Raw genomic sequence first — 15,876 nt, 5'->3', positions numbered from 1 at the left:
TCCTCTGCTACAAGGGCCCCGAGGAGTGGCCGTCCCACCTCGAGGCCACCGAGTCCGACCGCCTCCCCCGCCTCCTCGCCGCCGCCATCAAGGCCCGCAAGCCCGACCTGAAGAAGAGCGTGAGTATCTCTTCTCCCCCCCCCCCTCTCGGTTCGCTTTGTGAGTGGCTGATTTGGTGCTGTGATGTGGTATCCGTATGCTTCTGGTATGCTAGTGTTGTTTTAGTATGTGGTTGTTCGCAGTGGAAACTGTTTGCTGGTTGCTCCGAGCTTACGATTTAGCTGACGACTAGTTTTCGACTTGCTCGAGTTACTGTACTATGTTATGTAGTTCGATTTGGTTGTCTGCATATGGTGGTGCTGGGTTCCTGCAGGAGATCGCGACCCTTAAATATTATAATCAGTCGATCCGATCAGTGTTGGGGGACGATGTAGTTCCAATTGCTTTTGCTTCAGTTTATTGTTTCTGATTGGGCAGTAGAATCTCGCTTAATTATGGTGGTCAGTGGTGTTGATATGCTTGCTATTTGGTGCCAATTATGTCTGTAGATTGGTCGGTGTCTCTGTACTTAATTTTGTTCGCACTTTGTTTTGGTGCTTCTTCACGCAAGATCTGGTCGCTTGGTGCTCTCCTTTAAGGTTATTGTTGTTTCAACTTTCAACGGGACATGTAAATAGTGCTCTTGGGGTTTGAACTGGTGTCGAATCCCCACATTCTAGCGTGTGTATATGGGCCATGCGTGTCGAATTCTGGTGGTGATTTGGTGTTTATATGTTTTGGACGTGTCTGGTATTGTTTGGGTATAATTGGATTACTCTACCAATTATTTGGCTCACACCGTCCAATTGCTGGATTCTCGCTCCATCCAATGGATTTTGCTCCATTTCCAGTGCTAATATAGTCGGTGGGTTCTCAGTTTATTTATGATGTACAGTTCCTTGACTCCTTGTAACTGTTTCATATGGTTTTCTGGTCCATCTGGCTCTGATAATATGGTTTTGTTTAAATCCACACACTATACTTTTTGGGGGGTTTGCTCACATCCTGTTATTCTATCTTTGAAGGGGTGGGGGATGTAGTTTGGTTCAAATCCAGGCTCTGTTTGTTCATGTTTAGATGTTTTTCTCATTATTTGATTATTGCGTCCTTTGCTTGCCGTCTGTATTGGTTAGCATTTATAATGCACCTTTGAACCTTTGAAATCATATGGTGGTATGTGCATTAATGTCTCTGTTCACCCTTTAGGACTAGGAGCTTGCTCCTTTTGTCTTCATCCACATAGTGCAGTACATGGGGTTGATATTATGAAACATTGAGCACGTGATCTACAGAGTATATGCTAGGGGACATTGATTGTGTGATATATAGAGTTGTTATTAATAGAACCAGAAAAGTACTGTGGGTTCCTTCTGTTTTTGTATAGATGTCCTTGCATGATTTGTTTGGTGCATTTGAGGGCAGAAGATCCTCTGCCTTGTTTCTCTGTGTGGGTCTTGGCCGTCTTGCTCCTTGGTAAAAGAGGATCTAAGCAACAGAAAAAAATGTAGTTACCCCATATGTTCCCTATGTTCACAATTATAAGATGTTCTAACTTTTTGTGAATCGGATGTATATAGACATGTTCTAATGTGTTTGTTCACTCATTTAAGTATGTATGTGGACCATATTGAAATATCCAAAACATCTTATATTTTGGAGCGGAGGGAGTAATTATATTGGTACATGACAGTTACAATTCCTCTGAGGGTACTGTCACTGTTGAGCATTTTGCAGCTTCTGGCAATCTAGTGTTACTGCTCAGTGATATTAATCTTCCTAAGTTATGCCTTATGTTCTTTTCTTCATATTCACATCTAAATTCAAGCAAGTATTCTTTGATTGGTGTCATTATTATTAGTCTATTGTTGGAATTTGTCATATTATTTTTGTTAGTTCATGTTGCTTTCCTGCCTTTTTTTATTAGTTTTGTGATGTGCATGTGTGTCTGACCTGATAGCAATGTGATTTGTGCTTACAGACAATCCACCTTATAGTGTCTACTGTCTAGATAGATGAATAGACAAGACTTTCCCATGTGTTATTTTTTATTGGTAATGAGTGGTCTGTTCTACTTTCTCAGACCAAACTGACCATTTGTGAAGGAGAAGATGGCACTGAGTCATCTCTTGGAGACGTGTTGATCTTTCCTGATATGATCCGATACAGGTAGCTGAAAGCTGCAAAGAAATAAACATTCAGTCTTCCCATTTCTACTACTAGTATTTATTAGGTAGGAATACACAAGTCAACTGATTGTTTTCTTCAATACGTGGTGTAATCTTTGCAGAGGGCTGACCCACTTTGATGTTGACAACTTTGTTGAAGAAGTACTCGTGAAAGATACTGAATGGCTTCCTGGATCTCCTGAGGCTACAAGAGGTTCCTATGTTTTTGTCTGCTGCCATGGAAGCAGGGATAAAAGGTGTGGTGTTTGCGGTCCTGCTTTGATTACAAGGTTCAAGGAAGAGATTGAAGCAGAAGGTCTTGATGGTCACGTGGCTGTTAGTGCATGCTCACATGTGGGAGGTCATAAGTATGCAGGAAATGTCATCATATTCAGTCCAGATGCTAAGGGAGAAGTGACTGGTAATTGGTATGTACCAGGAACTATCATAAATCTACCTTCTTGTGCCCTAGGAATCTCAATACCTTCCTGTAGCGCTATCTGTTTTAATTTTACTTTGTCAAAACCCAGCCATTGCTTACTGTATTTGTAATTCTAGGTATGGTTATGTTGCCCCTGATGATGTGCCTGAGTTACTGCACAAACAAATTGGACAAAGAGGAGCGATTGTGGACCGTCTATGGAGGTATGCTTCCTCTTTTAATTAATCCATTCCATGTGTTGATTTTGACTAAAGAGGATATCTAGTTAGTGTTTCACCAATCATTTGTATCAGTGTTGTAGTGTCATGTCATTGAGTACTATTAGCATTTTCAGATCTGTGTCCTTTTCTCTTGCTGTTCTATCTGGACTTGGCCGTGCTTATACATCATAGATTCTGAGCCTAAATCAATAATCTGATAATATTATAAAAACTGCCTGGTGTGTGCTCTAGTACTTGTATGCCTATAGCACTGGTTAATCTATTTCGAAATGATTTGATTACTTCAAGTAGTCTAATCTTGATTTGAGGGAAGATACTGGGATGGAAGTCTGTCACTGATGCTTCTTTACTTGAGCATTATAGCAAAGTAAGACTACTGTGACTATAAGCATCTAGACAGCATGTTGTAGGTTGTTTGTACTGCCTGTGTAGTTTTCGTCAATTATGTTTAAGCACTCATTTGTACGACTTATTCTGTTCGTGTGATGCCATGTGAGGATACTGTGTTGTACTTTCAAATAACCTTGATTTGTTTATTTGCGGTGACTTCAGAAATTGAAAAATGACCTTTCTGTGGTCAATCTCATTGCAAGGAAACCAATAATAAAGGATATGCAATCTTGTTTTGCAAATGTTGTTTAAGCCCTGATATGTCTTGTTCATGTTTCATTGAACCTTTGCCCTATGTTTGCTCCACAGCCAAATACCCCTCTTTCAAGTGTGATTCTTACACATGCTATCCTGTTATACAGGGGTCAGTTGGGTATGTCTGAAGAGCAGCAGAAGCAAGCTCTGGAGCTTAGGCACATGACGAATGGTGTGGCTGGGGAAGAATCAAGCGCCAAAGAATCCCCTGAAGCAAATGGAACTGACAGTGCACCTGCAGGTGGATGCTGCCAGGGCAATGGAGGAGGCCTTAGCTGCTGCCAAAGTGATCTGCCAGAAGGAAAACAGGATGAGAGCATTCCAGCTGAGCAGAACCTCAGGATCTCCAAGACAGAGAGTGTCAAAGAAAGTGTTGCCGCCAGCAAGGGTCGCATGAAGATTTGCCGGATGCCCACCTGGTTCGAGACCTGGGATAGGTCCGACACCTACACCACTCTTGCTGTTGTTGGAGCTGCTGCAACGGTGTTCGTCGCTTTCAGGGCCTACAAGACCATGAACTGAAGCCTGCGAAGCAATCCTCAAAACAATGCCAGGTTTTGTGCACCAAGGAGAGTCTACCTCAAGTAATATACTACTTGTCCATAGTGGTAATGCTAGAACTTAAAAAGTAGCTGATCTGGAGATGGCGACGAAAATCTGTTATGCGTAATGTCCTCATGTGAAACTCCTAGGTTTTAAAGTTTTTGACGCCTTGGCTATATGTGTTGTAGCAAGGCTATGGCCCTGGTGTTCTACATGACGATGTTATGCTCGGTTGGTTGGAATTTGGGATGTTCTGGAGCATGTGGGTTTTAAAGATGTGCATTTGAAAAATTGTGCATTTCTGGTATTTGCATTTTGGAAGCACAAAATCTCTCTCAAGCTGTATCTGCTACTTGCGGAATCAACTGCCCGATAAACTTCCTCTGCTAATTGTTGCATTTAGCAGCTCGATGTTATTTTATTTGATGTGCTTTCGAGATACCTGGTGGCTGTTAAAAAACATTGCATTGTAGATCCCTTGGCAAACACTAACATGACTAGCTATGGCATTGGTTCAAGACCCACCAATGGTCATCACAGATTGGGTCTAATCCTAAAGAACTCGAGTTCATCCAGTTTTGGAAGCTGTTTGATTATGTTGCGTCTAGAGGACCAAATTTGCGTCCGCCTTGGTCCACAGAAGCGTTAGGACTCTTCTGGATCGTGTGTGCAGCACAAATCCTGATCTATGCCTCTTAGACAAGGGCATAGTGAGAAATGAGCAATCTCTTCTTACCTTCAGACCAGACGTTGTTGTCCCAAAGTATATGATTACAAAGTTGTAGCTTACGCATGTATCACAGTTAAATTCATGTTTGGTACGTGCAAAAGAGACAAACACAGACGTTTCCAAATGTTAGAACAAGTGAAGAGCGTTGTAGGCGCCTCATCTATCTAAGCAAAAAAAAAACAAGAGCATTGCTCATGTATATCAATAGAACTTAAGCTACAGCCCACAAAGAACAATTCGGTCAAACACGGTGAAAGCCTTAGGTTGCCAATGCATCAATAGAACTTCAGCTACAGCCACACACAATGATCCGATCAAACACGGTAGGTTGCCCAGAACAACATTTAGTAATAGGAGCCTCGGTGTCCATGACGACTTCACTGAGAAAAACTAGAATAGACTGGTCACACTCTCTAAACACAGAAAATAAAATATCAGTGATTAGATTACACAATCACTTCCAGCGTACAACAAAATTTTGCTTCACCACAAACTTGTACCGTAGACCAAAATTGAGTGTACAGTCGTTCCTTTTACATTTCTTCATACATAGCACATCAATGTTTCACTTTAAATCTCCTCTTCTAAGGCTAATGTGGCTCTCTCTTGAACCATCAATTCTTATACCTTCGTCCTCTTCTCCCACTTCTGTTTTGCCTCCCTGTCAATAGTAAAATTGTTGATCAAGAATAATCACACAAAGCAAGAGAAAAAACGGGCAATAGGCCAAAGATAAGCTTCTCACCAGTCCCGCCTCAGCTTGAATTGCCATTTCCTTTTCCTCTTCTTGCTTCCTTCATTGGACACCGGTTTCTTCTCTTTGGTCCCTGAGGTGCTCTTGGAACCAGACTTCTTAATTTTATCAGACACATGCTTCTTTTTGTGGCTGGTCTGCTCTGTTTGTTCCTCGGGCACATCTTTCTTCTCTCCATTTATTCCAGCACTTTTAGGTCCACTACTTCTCTTCGCACCCTTGTGGCTCTTGACCTCCTCTGTTTGCTCACTGGGTGTTTCTTTCTCATCTACATCCATTCCAGCATTTTTAGGGCCTTTACTTTTCTTGGAACCCTTCTGACTCTTGACATGCTCTGTTTGTTCATCGCGTGTTCCTTTCTTATCTCCGTTCATTTCAGCACTTTTAGGGCCACTACTTTTCTTCACTCCTTTGTTGCTCTTGGGGTGCTTTGCTGGTCTTTCAGGTGCCTGGCTCTGGTCCCCCTCCCCTTCAGGGATACTTGCTTGTTCATTTTTCTTCTTTCCCTGTTTATGATTCTTCGACTTGGTGGATTGCCCATCAGGAACATCTTTCTCATCTTCCTCATCCTGGTTTGGGTCAACAACGCCCTCCGCTGCTTCTTCGGGCTCTTTAGATGACTCGGACGAGGCTGGAATTGTGTTGCTCATCTTCTTCAGCTGTATGAAATGAAATACCCCATCAGATTTTATTTTATATTTTGCAGTTTTACTTTTATAGAATCAACTATACGTGATAACTTAAATACATTCTAAACAGTCCAATGTGTAAATGAGATCATCAAACTATTTGCCAACAGAAGTTAGATTTTCACATAAAGTTCCTGGATGAAAATTCATGCTATGAAAGATAAGACACCTCAAGAAGCTAACATGTGATCATATGGTTCAGTTATCGTCACTCCTGGTAAATAATCCAAACATCATAAAATGTACCTTGGCTACGAAAAAGCCATCCATGTTGTTGACATGAGGATAAAACCTCCTTGTTTTGTCTAAAGACGTATGGAAGCGATGCTCCCGGAACCGGATGAATCTGTACGATAATAAACAGGGAAACATAAGTAAAGTACCAGATCTTAAAAGAGGAAGGCGGTAGTAAGATTAACATACCCTGGGCGTCCAAAATCTAATCCACAAGGAACAACCTTTACATCTCTCTTTTTAAGGGCATAGTCGATGACTGCTTCATTCTACACAAAGTTGGAGGGTTCAGTTACTGAAGTTCAATCATTATCCAGCAAACAAGAAAAATGTACTTACTTCTGGAATCATCATCGAACAAGTAGAGTAAACAATGTAACCACCAGTTTTGGAGTTGGCGTCAACCAAATCAATAGCAGCCAGAAGCAATTGCTGCAAAACAAGTTTATCAGCTTCTCGGAGTTGGTATGCTAAAAAATAAGGTAATTGAGGCTCATACTGCGAATATAGTTTAACCATACTATATCATGAGCCTAAGAACTTCTAATGGAAACCGTAAAGTTGAAAGGTTTAAATTATAATAAGACATAACTTTGAAAATACTCCCTCCGTAAAGAAACATAAGAGCGTTTAGATCTAAACACTCTTATATTTCTTTACGGAGGGAGTAATAGCTAAGCAGATAAGTAGAACATAACAATATATGATACTTACTTACACGACAACTTTACAAGAGATAAGAGACACAGCGATACTAATTGCTTCAAAACCAACTAAAAAATAAATTCATGTGGAGGTGAGTAGATTTAATTTGGAGAATTACTGGGTTAATAACTGTCGTTAATTTTAAAGTGGGAATGGGTTTGAATTGGAGAACGTGTATTTATTTTTGAATTGTGAATAAAATGTACCTTTTGTACGAAAGCACAATTCCTGATGTCATCGATGTCCTTAGATGTTTTTATTTGTGCATCCTTCCAAACGGTCTGCAGAAACAGAGTGAGATTGACTATCAGATGAAATAGGCAAGACAATGTATAATGAGTACATATCAGATGAAATAGCCAAGACGATGTATAATGAGTACAGAAGAATAATATGAATTGGATTATACTAACTCCGGTGCCTGTGCAGGGCGCATCCAACAGTACTCTGTCAACTGAGTTCATTCCAAGTACTTTGGGGAGCTGAAATAAATTGGATCATAAAATAATTGATGTCAATTGAGCACACGATGCAATAAACTGAAGTGTCTGACAATTACTAGGATTCCAAATTCATTTTCTTATGATTGAAATGGACCAGATAATATTAGCTTGGCATTGAAATGCCTTCATACTAAAAGTTCTCTACAAAGCATTATGTTATATTGGTAATGATTTATTATGCTAACTTGTTGCATACAATTAGTTGACTATCCTTTGGTTCTTTGGCCTAAAGAATGCTCTGTGCCCCTGAGAACATACAATGGTCGTATTTTCTGCTTACCTCTTTACCGTCATAATTACAAACTATGGTATTTGTCACACCCAGGCGATGTATGTTGCCCAACAGTCCATGCAACCTTTTCTCGTTAAGCTCATTTGCATAGATTATTCCTGCAAGGCAGGAAGAAAAATACAGGATAATTATATCATTCAACAGCTACTAAAAAGAAAGAACAGGCACTTTGAAGGAAGGACCACATAGTCAAAAGGCAAAACAGGCATAATGAACTAACCAGTATTTTTCATCAGAGCTCCAATGTATGTGGTCTTGCCACCTGGGGCAGCTCTGGAACCAAGAAGAAAATCAGTTTCTATCTTTGGAAGTACTGACATGAATAATTCGTTAAAGGTTAATATCAAATGCAGAAGCAAGCATGTGACACAATAGGATAGCATATGAAGGCTTACATACATGCAAACACAGTTATAAACTAGTTCAAATGAATTATTGCAAAAGGATCATGAGAGTGGGGGGAAATCTTACGCCATATCAACTATTCGCTCCTTCTCCTGTGGAGCAAGAGCCATCACTGGCAAAAAGGAACTCGCGCCTTGTTTCTGTAATCACAGTATTAAAAGATAAGATGAATTGCTGGTAGATGGATAGTGAGGAAAACAATCTAACGAATAATAGGGGAGAGGAAGATACCATGTAATGTCCTGCCATATATTCAACAGTGGCGCCAGACGAAACAGTGGAGTCGTACACAACTAATCCTACCTGAAATTGTCCAAACCACAAGGCTTGCTTTAATATTCCATATTATTTAGTTGTAAAAGAAAATAAGTTGAAAGAAAGCAAACCTTTGACCATTTTCCAATCGGATCCAGATTAAACCCTCTAGGAATAAGAGCAGCAGCAAGATCCCTCCTACGGGTCTGCAAACCCACAAAGATAAGAGAGAGACATACTTAATGAAGCAGTGATAAATCTACAGTTAGAGACTAACAGCTATAGAATCTTTGGTGACATACACATACATCAAGAAATTGAGCTAATATGTTATTACCTTTAGTGTATTTGTACGCAAGCACTCAGGGGGTCTTTTTTCAAATGATTCAAGTAGCTCAACAACCTCAACAGCTGGGAACATCTGCAATGTAGCACACAGAATGTTCACAACAACAGCAGCTAAATCATTATAAAAATTAATAATCGTGCCAGACAGACAATTTGCAACTACTAATATCAGACAGCTGGATCACCACAACTCAAACTGAAAGAAATACTGGTAGCGGATATATCAGACAATCACTGGCTGGGATAGGCAGCTTACCTCAACAAATGCTTCAATGAGAAATTCATTGTATCCATAGTACGCCATCACGTCCGTCTTGAACTGATCAACATAATCTTTTCTGGCAACATTTTCTTGCCTCAGCTTGCTAAAGTTTGAGAGTACCCGTACAACTAGACAGGAAACCAACAAATAGACAGAGAAACCAAGCTCAGAAAGGTCTATAGATTGAAGTGGATCAAACACAGAAAATCAATTCAATGTATACTGAATGGTATTCCTGATCATAGCAATCTGCTAAGGGAAAAAAATAGAAAATCAGTAGATTGCATATGGTCTCTATGCACTCCTCTTGTTACAATCTGACTTTGCAATTTTATACGAGCTAAGAAATGCACCTCAATTACAAAAGCATGAATCAATTTTGCGCCAACACCATTTCAGCTTTATCTATCTACCTATCTTTGAAGGTTTCTGAACTTTAATAAATACTCCCTCTGTACTTGTATTTCTTTACGGAGGGAGTACAAGATATTGGATAAACTTACTTTCCGAGATCCTCCTTTTAAGATTTGGAAGGTTAGGTGGTCCAAGTGCCTCTTCTTCCAACTCCTGCAGATTTTAAATTATAAACCATGGTAAGTCCATGCAGCCTACAATGTGCAGCACATAAACAATACTGAGAAAGAAAAAATGTGAACAGAAGAAGGAAAAGCAACCTCCTTGGTGGGCAACCGGAATTCATCAGATTCTGATCTTATGTTGAGTGCAAGGTCCGCAGCTGCATCTTCTTCAATCTGCTCCTTCTGTCGATCAAGAGCTGCTGACTTTGCCTCGAGGTCATCAGACCCATCTGATTCCTCTCCAGAGTCGCCCCCCTCGTCTAAGAAACACAACAAAGCCCATCAATTTCGATTCCCTGGATAGAAAACACAGCACTGATTTGCATAGCCGTGCACTGAACTAGCGGCCATGAACTCTACAATGGGATGGCTTGATGGAGAAAACTGAAGCTGCTGAAGCTAATTCCACTCAATACTAGTACGCTTCTACTCGTCAAGCAATCGAAGAGTTACCACTGTCGTCGTCACTGCCGGCAAGGAAGTCGCCGGCGAGGGGGTCGTCGTCCTCTTCTTCTTCGTCGTCGTTGTCGTCCTCCTCCTCCTCCTCGTCGTCCTCCTCTTCCTCGCTGCTACCGGCGTCCGAGCCAGAGAGCTCATCGGCGTCGGAGTCGGAGGGGGCGTCGACGTCTGAATCCTCCTCCTCCTCCTCGTGGAGCGGCTGCTGCTCCGCCTCGGAGTCGTCGTCGGAGGAGGGCTCGGGAAGCTTCTGCTTCTTCGGCGCCGCGCTCTTGGCCGCCCTCGAGGGAACCTTGACCACCTTCTTGGCCGCGGGCGGTGCGGGAGGCGCCGCCGGCCTGCGCTGCGCGACCTTCCGGGCCATGGGGTGGGGGGAACGGGAGGGACGGTAGGGGGTGGCTGGCGAAAACCTAAAACCCTAAGCGAGAGAAGACACGCTGGTTTTAACACGGGCCTGGTCGTGGGCGCTGCCCCGGTTAGGCAGGCTTGAGATAACAGGCCGGTCAGACAGGCTTTTCAAAGGGCCCATCTTTCTACGGCGCGATGGACACGACCAGAGAGCCGCGCGTCTCCTTCTGGATGGCGACACTTTATTTTCTTTTTCTCTATACATATATCTCTAGTGTAAAAAACGCGCATGTTGTAAAAGAAATGTTCGTGAAATATAAAATGCGTTAGTGAAATTTATTAAAAAATCATGCAGTTAAAAAAAGTACATACAGTGTAAAAAAATGTTAACGCAACTTTTAGAAAAATGTTAATGTAATTTAAAAAATGCATTTAAAAATGCTCACGTGTTTCAGACAACTGTTCGTGATATTCAAAAATTATTTTTATAAAATGTAAAAGAAAGTTTGCACAATTCAAGAAAAAATTTCATGTATTTTTACTCTTTTAAATTTTGGTCATTTCTAGCCAACCCCCTAAACTTAGCGGAGTAAAAAAATATTATCAAATTTCATTTTATTTTGGGCCACCGAAATAAACTTCTCTCTTGTATTACTTTATTAAACGACATCATGGTTAAATACTTCACCGATTCTTCGCTAAGAGAATTGATCCAGAGAAAACTACAAGAACAATTAGATACTTTATTAATAGAAACACAAGTGTCCTAACTGCTCCCATTAGTTCAAGTAATACATTCTCTATGTCTTTATTGCCAACATTGTTGCCTTTTCTCTGTTGGCTTCTTGAGCTTGCACATTTCGTTCTTCTCCGCCTCCACATAATTGGACATTGTGTCATCTCTCGTCTCAACTCTAACAAATAGTGCACGAATATCTAGCAATTTTCTCCCTAACAATTGATCAATGTACCCTTCTTTCCAATACAAAAATTTGCATCCTTCCTACACACAACTTAGAGCAAACAATAAGTTCCAACTGCGAGGAATTCGAAGAAAGACATAAAAATAGCCACTCATCTCGTCCTTTTCGCACTTGAAGAACACTCATTCGAGATGTTTTGGCGTGCTCAAAACTCGACGCAGCACCAAACACGGGTAGTGGTCACACTTGAGGACCGACAGTGATGAGCAGACAAACCGCTGGGCTAGTGCTGAGCCCAGCCGACAGATGGACGTGGTTGTGCCATTGATCAGTTTGTCGGGTGAGATTCGAGCGTCGAAAGGAGGATGACAAACCGAGATGCGGCACAGAGTGGTTGAGGCGGTTGCGCGGTTCAGTCCCTGTCAAATCCATCCAAAACGCGACAACGTTGGAGGTCTGGCTGCGTTGAATCCGGCGTCGGCGACAAGGGTCGTATATCTGTCGATTTAAGCGACATCGGTGGCGCATGGTGGGCGGCGAAAGCAAGAAGTGAGGCGCTGGAGTAGATGCGGCGCGGGGTGGGGTGGGTCCGACAGAGGGGAGAAGGGGCAATTTTTACTCGGGAAGGTGGTCGGACGAGAAAATATAGGATTCCGTGGTGTTGAGGAGTATGATTTTTTTTTCTCCTCTAGCCATTATACAAGTCCGGCTAGGTGCCAGTTAGAGGAGTAAACTGAAAAATTTACTCCTCTAACCATTTTTGGATCAGCTAGAGCTGCACTAAGAAAGCTTCAAGTGTAAAATCATTGAGAAGTCACCTAGCAAAAGGGAAAAGGAAAGTTCTTCTATGTACAACAGATGAAGTGAGAGTCTACCACGAGGTTTACAACACAACCGGCCACCAAAGTCACCCCAAGCAAAACTCCCAACTCACACGGAGTCCTCGTAGTCCGAGCTGCCCCCATCGCCGGCGGGCTTGCCCAGGAAGGAATTCGATCTGGACGGCGGCTTCTTGCCGCTGGGCGCCGCCGTCTCCTTCTTGAGGCCCAGGTAGGTGTAGAAGGACATGCCGCCGAGGGCCACGACGGCGCCGCAGATGCTGGTGACCCCGGGGTCGGAGCGGAAGATGAGGTAGCCGGAGAGCATGATGACGATGGTCTTGAACTGCCCCAGCACCACGTGCGACAGTGCCGAGGTCGCGCTGCAATGCACGCCACAAACAAATCAACACGGAGTCAATTAGCAGCATGAAATTTCAGAAGGAAGAATGTTCTTGTGAAGAGAGGAACCATGGTCTCACCCAAGTGCCAAAGCGCCGGACCACTGGAGGAGGAAGCCGAACAGAGCAGAGATGACAATGGCGCAGCTGTTTCTGAAATTCCAGTTGAACAGCAGCAGGCCCGGCGGATCCAGCAGAGGCATCAGCGCCAGCAAGAAGAATATGGTGACGGGGGTCGTCTTCCACATCAGCCTGGTTGATCGAACAATCCGTGTCACTTAACCGAAAAACAATGCGCGGATCGAAATGCAGAGCTTGGAACTTACGCGAGGGCGGTCCAGTTTCCGGTCTGCTGCAGATTCGACCACAGGATCTTGTTTACCGCGCTAGGGACGATCCATGCCAGTGCTACGCAGGCGCCGAAGAAGTTGAACTCTAGGTCCGTGACTGTGGCCACAGCCACTCCGATTGACACCGTTGCCAGTGTGATAACCTGTAAATGTTGAACAGGATTTCCAGTTAAAACCAACTGAATAAATTTGACAGCGTAACAGGTTTGCACTATCAACAACAAACAAACACATGCACACATATGGCATGAGTGGTAGTCCGGTGGAGAGACGACAAGACATGTATTTAGAGCACAATTTGTTGGGCTTTCTTCCTCTGAAGAAATATGACAACAGTTGTGTTCAACGTACAGGAAAGACATGTGCAGCTCATCAGTAACTATGGAGGTAAACCTACCTTCTGACAGGAAACCTTCTTCTTAAAAAGCATGAACTCCGCCGCGACGATCGTCGGAGTCACGGCAATCTTAGCCATTTGGTAGAAACCTACACTGAATGGCAAAGATACTGAGAAACACATGGAGCAACATCACTGAACATATGTAAGTCTAGACAGAATCCGGTTTACCTATTGTGTTTCAAGCTCACGTTCGCGAGCCCGGTGGAGAGAGACATCACGGCGCCCAGAGCGAACAGAGAGGAGAAGGGCGTCGACTTGGAAGGCGGCGCAACCGGCAGCAGGGACAGCGCCTTGAGGATCGCCATGAGAACCAGCGCGACCGCGTAGTGGATCAGCGACAGCGCGATCGGGTACTTGAACCCGACACTCCCCATCACCTACAAGGCGATTCATCCGTGAGTAAATGAAATCTTGCTACGAACTCGTACGTGGACTAACGAAGGCGGCATATGTAGGTGGATGATGTGGGGATTGTACGTACCATTTTGTTGGCCACGATGATCCCAACGGCGACGGCGAAGTTGAAGGTGAGCGCGACGGACGGGCCGCAGAACCGCTGCTGCTGGCGCTTGGCCCCCTCCGAGCTGTGCATCTCGTTGTACAGGGAGCTCCGCAGCTCCTCCAGCGCCCGACCTGTATGCAGGACGACGGGGCGACATTAAGTCAGTGGATGTAAACTGGATCAGGTTTTTCACACGTTGATTTCCAGAGCAACTCCACAGGATTTCGTGAGAGACTGAGTGCAGCAGGAGCATGTGCAGATACTGGGGCACCATGGTGGACACCAACCATGGTGAGATCATATCTATTTTGTGGAATCCATTGGGGAGGAATGCTAGGGCTAAAGAACACAATAATACACTAAACTAGCTACGCAGAGTAATGGCACCACGGATGAAATTAACTTGCTAATCTCACTGATGCAGAAATTGCTAAGTAAAGATTTCAGAGGTACGTGAAGAAAGGGATAAGAAAGCGTCACACTTTGGCGATGATGCCCTGGAGCCCCGCACCGGAAAAGGATCCAAACGGAGCGGGCATGCCGAGCAACAAGCAGCCAGCAACGGCCTTGCCGTTCCCAGGGAAATGGCGCCCAACAAACCGCGAAAGGGCGCAGCTATCGTGCCGTTCCCCCGCACCAAAATCTGCCGAAATTTCGCAACAAAACGGGAGCAGTTCTCCTCGGCCTGGAGAATCTCCCTGACCTGACTTCTGGTTCTGGACCAAAAAAACTGGCACGAACGGAACAGAAGAGCAACCGCGCATGCAGATAAAGGGGGGAGGAGGAAGAGGGCGACGGTACCGACCGGTCTCGCCGGCGTCGCTGTCCTTGCGCTTGATGAAGCGCCGGCCGCCGCCGGCCAGGACGGCCTCCCAGACGCCCATGGCCGTGACGGCGGCCACCTCCGACGCGTCGACCCGCCACCACCGCAGCTTCATCATGCCGCTCTCGCTCGCTCGCTCGCTCACTCCCGGGCAAGGCGAGGAGGCAGAGGAGTTAACGACGACAAGGGCAGCATGGATTCAATGAGTGGCCGGTGGGCGGTGCTCGTGGTGCCGGGCTATTTCGGGGCCGACGCTCGTTTTAGGAGGGCGGACACGGGCGGGGGGGAGGGTACCACTGCGGGGCAGGCAGCGGCCTGGGCGAATGTGGTGGTGGTGGTGGTGGTGGCCGGTGGCTGGTGGTGAGTGGCGATGAATTGAAGCTGGCGCGAGCCGCGAGTGGGGGGAGAGGACGGACGGGGCGAGTTAGTGGTGGCGTCGTCGTGGGCAGTACCTACGTACGTGAGGTGGTTGGTTTCTTGGCCTGCTCGTGCTGCCGCTTTCCGAGAGCAGGTTTTTGGTCTTGTTTTGGAGTGAGATTGACTTGGAAGATCGCCGGAGCTGTTGGGTTGTTCTGTTAGGTTGGCTTTTAATTTTGTACCGGAGATTAACCTTTTGCAGGGAGAGACCCTGTGGAAAAAGACCTTTTCGGTGTAGTATGCACGACGGTGAGGTAACTGCACCCGATGCTTGCACGTACTGCGCCACATTCATCTGTCGTCCGTCCGCGACAAGTGATGGATGGAGAAGCCAACCTCTCTATCCTAGGAGCCGTAGGAAGCGTTTTTCCTTTTGCGTAAAAGGATCCGGGTCTATTTTGAAAAGTTCATCAGTAGTAGCATCTTTAATATAAAAATCACACTAAGGTCCTTGGACCACGGAACGAATCACTACCGTCATTCAGCGGTGGAGGCAGGCCCCAGACAGCCCGGCCGGCTACTTGGGGTGTGAGCCCAATATCCCTTTGTTCACTATAGCGAAAGTCAGAAGGAATGAATTGCCGTGACTTATGCGTCAGGCCTTGCCTTCCATTTATACTCAGGCAGG

The 15,876-nt window shown here is 44.5% G+C and overlaps 3 protein-coding genes across 3 annotated transcripts in view; 1 reads left to right on the top strand and 2 right to left on the bottom strand.

The window, feature by feature from the left end:
* LOC119315951 overlaps positions 1-4,371 on the top strand; it is a 4,803-nt gene extending 432 nt beyond the window's left edge. Inside the window, exons 2-6 of the mRNA XM_037590378.1 lie at positions 1-119; positions 2,120-2,205; positions 2,327-2,632; positions 2,763-2,849; positions 3,620-4,371. Coding sequence (XP_037446275.1) covers positions 1-119; positions 2,120-2,205; positions 2,327-2,632; positions 2,763-2,849; positions 3,620-4,034 — 1,013 coding nt within the window. The 3' untranslated portion in view covers positions 4,035-4,371. The remainder of the gene's footprint in view (positions 120-2,119; positions 2,206-2,326; positions 2,633-2,762; positions 2,850-3,619) is intronic.
* A 765-nt stretch (positions 4,372-5,136) lies between these two features.
* On the bottom strand, positions 5,137-10,687 carry LOC119317712 (25S rRNA (cytosine-C(5))-methyltransferase nop2-like). Its single transcript, XM_037592207.1, has 17 exons — positions 10,264-10,687; positions 9,907-10,070; positions 9,736-9,799; positions 9,227-9,360; positions 8,960-9,043; positions 8,754-8,828; positions 8,599-8,670; positions 8,434-8,507; positions 8,183-8,235; positions 7,951-8,060; positions 7,581-7,649; positions 7,374-7,448; positions 6,802-6,894; positions 6,652-6,731; positions 6,475-6,574; positions 5,531-6,198; positions 5,137-5,446 (listed from the first exon to the last, which is right to left on the bottom strand). Exons 1-17 carry the CDS (start codon positions 10,628-10,630, stop codon positions 5,407-5,409), a joined length of 2,322 nt encoding a protein of 773 aa, XP_037448104.1. The 5' UTR covers positions 10,631-10,687; the 3' UTR covers positions 5,137-5,406.
* Positions 10,688-12,198: 1,511 nt separating this feature from the next.
* LOC119317713 (nucleotide-sugar uncharacterized transporter 2-like) lies at positions 12,199-15,309 on the bottom strand. Its single transcript, XM_037592208.1, has 7 exons — positions 14,814-15,309; positions 13,988-14,139; positions 13,675-13,883; positions 13,504-13,597; positions 13,083-13,249; positions 12,838-13,008; positions 12,199-12,738 (listed from the first exon to the last, which is right to left on the bottom strand). Exons 1-7 carry the CDS (start codon positions 14,947-14,949, stop codon positions 12,468-12,470), a joined length of 1,200 nt encoding a protein of 399 aa, XP_037448105.1. The 5' UTR covers positions 14,950-15,309; the 3' UTR covers positions 12,199-12,467.
* Positions 15,310-15,876: the final 567 nt, after the last annotated feature.

This window comes from Triticum dicoccoides, chromosome 6A, assembly GCF_002162155.2.
Source record: "Triticum dicoccoides isolate Atlit2015 ecotype Zavitan chromosome 6A, WEW_v2.0, whole genome shotgun sequence".
Lineage (NCBI taxonomy): Eukaryota > Viridiplantae > Streptophyta > Magnoliopsida > Poales > Poaceae > Triticum > Triticum dicoccoides.
This window is presented reverse-complemented; position numbering and strand designations above follow the sequence as displayed.

Excerpts from the sequence above, each read along its gene's own strand:
- LOC119317712 (XM_037592207.1), bottom strand. The coding sequence starts at position 10,630 with ATGGCCCGGAAGGTCGCGCAGCGCAGGCCGGCGGCGCCTCCCGCACCG. Across the intron at positions 8,061-8,182 it reads AGCTCTGATGAAAAATACTG|GAATAATCTATGCAAATGAG; the intron begins GTTAGTTCATTA and ends CCTGCCTTGCAG. Across the intron at positions 5,447-5,530 it reads TTCAAGCTGAGGCGGGACTG|GGAGGCAAAACAGAAGTGGG; the intron begins GTGAGAAGCTTA and ends TACTATTGACAG.
- LOC119317713 (XM_037592208.1), bottom strand. The coding sequence starts at position 14,949 with ATGATGAAGCTGCGGTGGTGGCGGGTCGACGCGTCGGAGGTGGCCGCC. Across the intron at positions 14,140-14,813 it reads CAGCGACGCCGGCGAGACCG|GTCGGGCGCTGGAGGAGCTG; the intron begins GTCGGTACCGTC and ends TCCTGCATACAG. Across the intron at positions 13,250-13,503 it reads AGAAGGTTTCCTGTCAGAAG|GTTATCACACTGGCAACGGT; the intron begins GTAGGTTTACCT and ends CAACATTTACAG.